Below are 2,207 nucleotides of genomic sequence, written 5' to 3'. Positions count from 1 at the left end.
AGGTGAGTGCCCACCTTGGAGAAGCACCCCCTGCTGTGGGCACAGGTGACACAGGTGACACAGGTGACACAGGTGAGATGACACAGGCAGACAGAGGGTGACGAGAGCACACAGGGGGTGACATGGAGATGATCCAGGTGCCCCAGGTGTGCCCACCTTGGAGAAGTATCCCACGATGTGCGCCCCGTGCCGATCCACCTCGGTGAGCAGGTAGAACACGAAGGGCTCCACGTCGAAGTAAAGGGTCTTGTGGTCCAGGAAGAGCTTGGCCAGCAGGCACAGGTTCTGGCAGTAGATCTGCCCGGGGCACAGGTGTGGCACAGGTGTGTCCCAGGTGTGTCCCAGGTGTGTCCAGGTGTGTCCAGGGGTGACCCCCCCCGGGCCGTACCTTGTGGTCCTTCCCGTCCACCTCGTAGACGGAGATGTTGCTCTTGCGGTAAATCTCCCGCCCCGGCGGCTGCCGCCACTGGCACTGCCCCTGCACAGGTGGGCACAGGTGAGGGGGGCACAGGGAAGGGGGGCACAGGTGGGCACTCAGGGTGCAGCCCGGGCACCCCCCAAGGGCGCCCGAGTGTGCCCAGATCTGTCCCGGGTAAGTCCGGGTGTATCCCAGGTGTGCCCCAGGTGGGTCCAGGTGTGCCCAGGTGTACCCCAAATGTGCCCAGGTTTGCCCCAGGTGTGCCCAGGTGTACTCCAGGTGTGCCCAGGTGTGCCCCAGATGTGCCCCAGGTAAGTCCAGGTGTATCCCAGGTGACCCCCAGGTGTGCCCAGGTGTGCCCTGGGTAAGTCCAGATGTGCCCAGGTGTATCCCAGGTGAGTCCAGGTGTGTCCCAGGTGTATCCCAGGTGTGCCCCAGATAAGTCCAGGTGTGCCCAGGTATATCCCAGGTGCCCCCAGGTGTGTCCCACCTCCCCCCAGGTGCCCCCCAGGTGTATCCCACCTTATCCGGGTATACCCCAGGTGCCCCCCAGGTGTGTCCCAGGTCCCCCAGGTGTATCCCAGGTGCCCCCCAGGTGTATCCCACCTCCCCCAGGTGTATCCCAGGTGTGTCCCACCTCTCCCAGGTGCCCCCAGGTGTGTCCCACCTCCCTCAGGTGTATCCCAGGTGTGTCCCACCTCTCCCAGGTGTATCCCAAGTATATCCCAGGTGTATCCCAGGTGTGTCCCATCTCCCCGAGGTGTATCCCAGGTGTATCCCAGGTCTATCCCACCTCCCTCAGGTGTATCCCAGGTGTGTCCCACCTCTCCCAGGTGTATCCCAGGTGCCCCCAGGTGTATCCCAGGTGTATCCCAGGTGTACCCCAGGTATATCCCAGGTATCCCAGCTATATCCCAGGTGTATCCCACCTCTCCCAGGTGTATCCCAGGTGCCCCCAGGTGTATCCCAGGTATATCCCAGGTCTATCCCACCTCTCCCAGGTGTATCCCAAGTGTGTCCCACCTCCTCCAGGTCTATCCCACCTCCCCCAGGTGTATCCCAGGTATATCCCAGGTGTGCCCCGGCGCCCCCCAGGTGTGCCCCACCGCCCCCAAGTGTATCCCACCTCTCCCAGGTGCCCCCAGGCATATCCCAGGTGTGCCCAAGAGCCCCCCCGGTGTATCCCACCTCTCCCAGGTGTATCCCAGGTGTGTCCCACCTCCCCCAGGCCAGGTGTATTCCAGGTATATCCCAGGTGTGTCCCACCTCCTCCAGGTCTATCCCACCTCCCCCAGGTGTATCCCAGGTATATCCCAGGTGTGCCCAGGTGCCCCCCAGGTGTGTCCCACCTCCCTCAGGTGTATCCCAGGTATATCCCAGCTATATCCCAGGTGCCCCCAGGTTTATCCCACCTCCCCCAGGTGTATCCCAGGTGTGTCCTACCTCCCCCAGGTGCCCCCCAGCTCCCCCAGGTGTATCCCAGGTGTATCCCAGATATATCCCAGGTACCCCCAGGTGTCTCCCAGCTCCACCAGGTGTCCACAGGTGCGGGCAGGTACCAGGTGCAGGCGGTAGGTCCTCTCGAACTTCATGTACTTGAGGCAGAACTCGCAGATCCAGAGCTTGGGCTGCTTCCCGTAATCCTCCGGGAACGGGGAGAAATACCAGGCGTCGATCTCAAAGTGCCCAATGTGGATCTTGTCCACGTACTTCACCTTCGTGATCTGGGGGGACAGGTAAGGCACACCTGAGACAGGTGACACACACCTGGAGTATCCAAAATTGACCC

At 62.1% G+C, this 2,207-nt stretch overlaps 1 protein-coding gene across 1 annotated transcript; it reads right to left on the bottom strand.

Moving 5' to 3' along the window:
- Positions 1-141: 141 nt before the first annotated feature.
- Positions 142-2,165, bottom strand: LOC113979635 (histone acetyltransferase KAT8-like; the record flags this gene model as incomplete). Its single annotated transcript, XM_027706963.1, has 3 exons — positions 142-297; positions 389-478; positions 1,978-2,165. Coding segments are annotated over 3 exons (434 nt in total), but the record flags the coding sequence as incomplete, so codon positions are not given.
- Positions 2,166-2,207: the final 42 nt, after the last annotated feature.

The sequence above is a fragment of the Neopelma chrysocephalum genome, unplaced genomic scaffold, assembly GCF_003984885.1.
Source record: "Neopelma chrysocephalum unplaced genomic scaffold, ASM398488v2 Primary Assembly neopelma1_86298, whole genome shotgun sequence".
Classification (NCBI taxonomy): Eukaryota; Metazoa; Chordata; class Aves; order Passeriformes; family Pipridae; genus Neopelma; species Neopelma chrysocephalum.
This window is presented reverse-complemented; position numbering and strand designations above follow the sequence as displayed.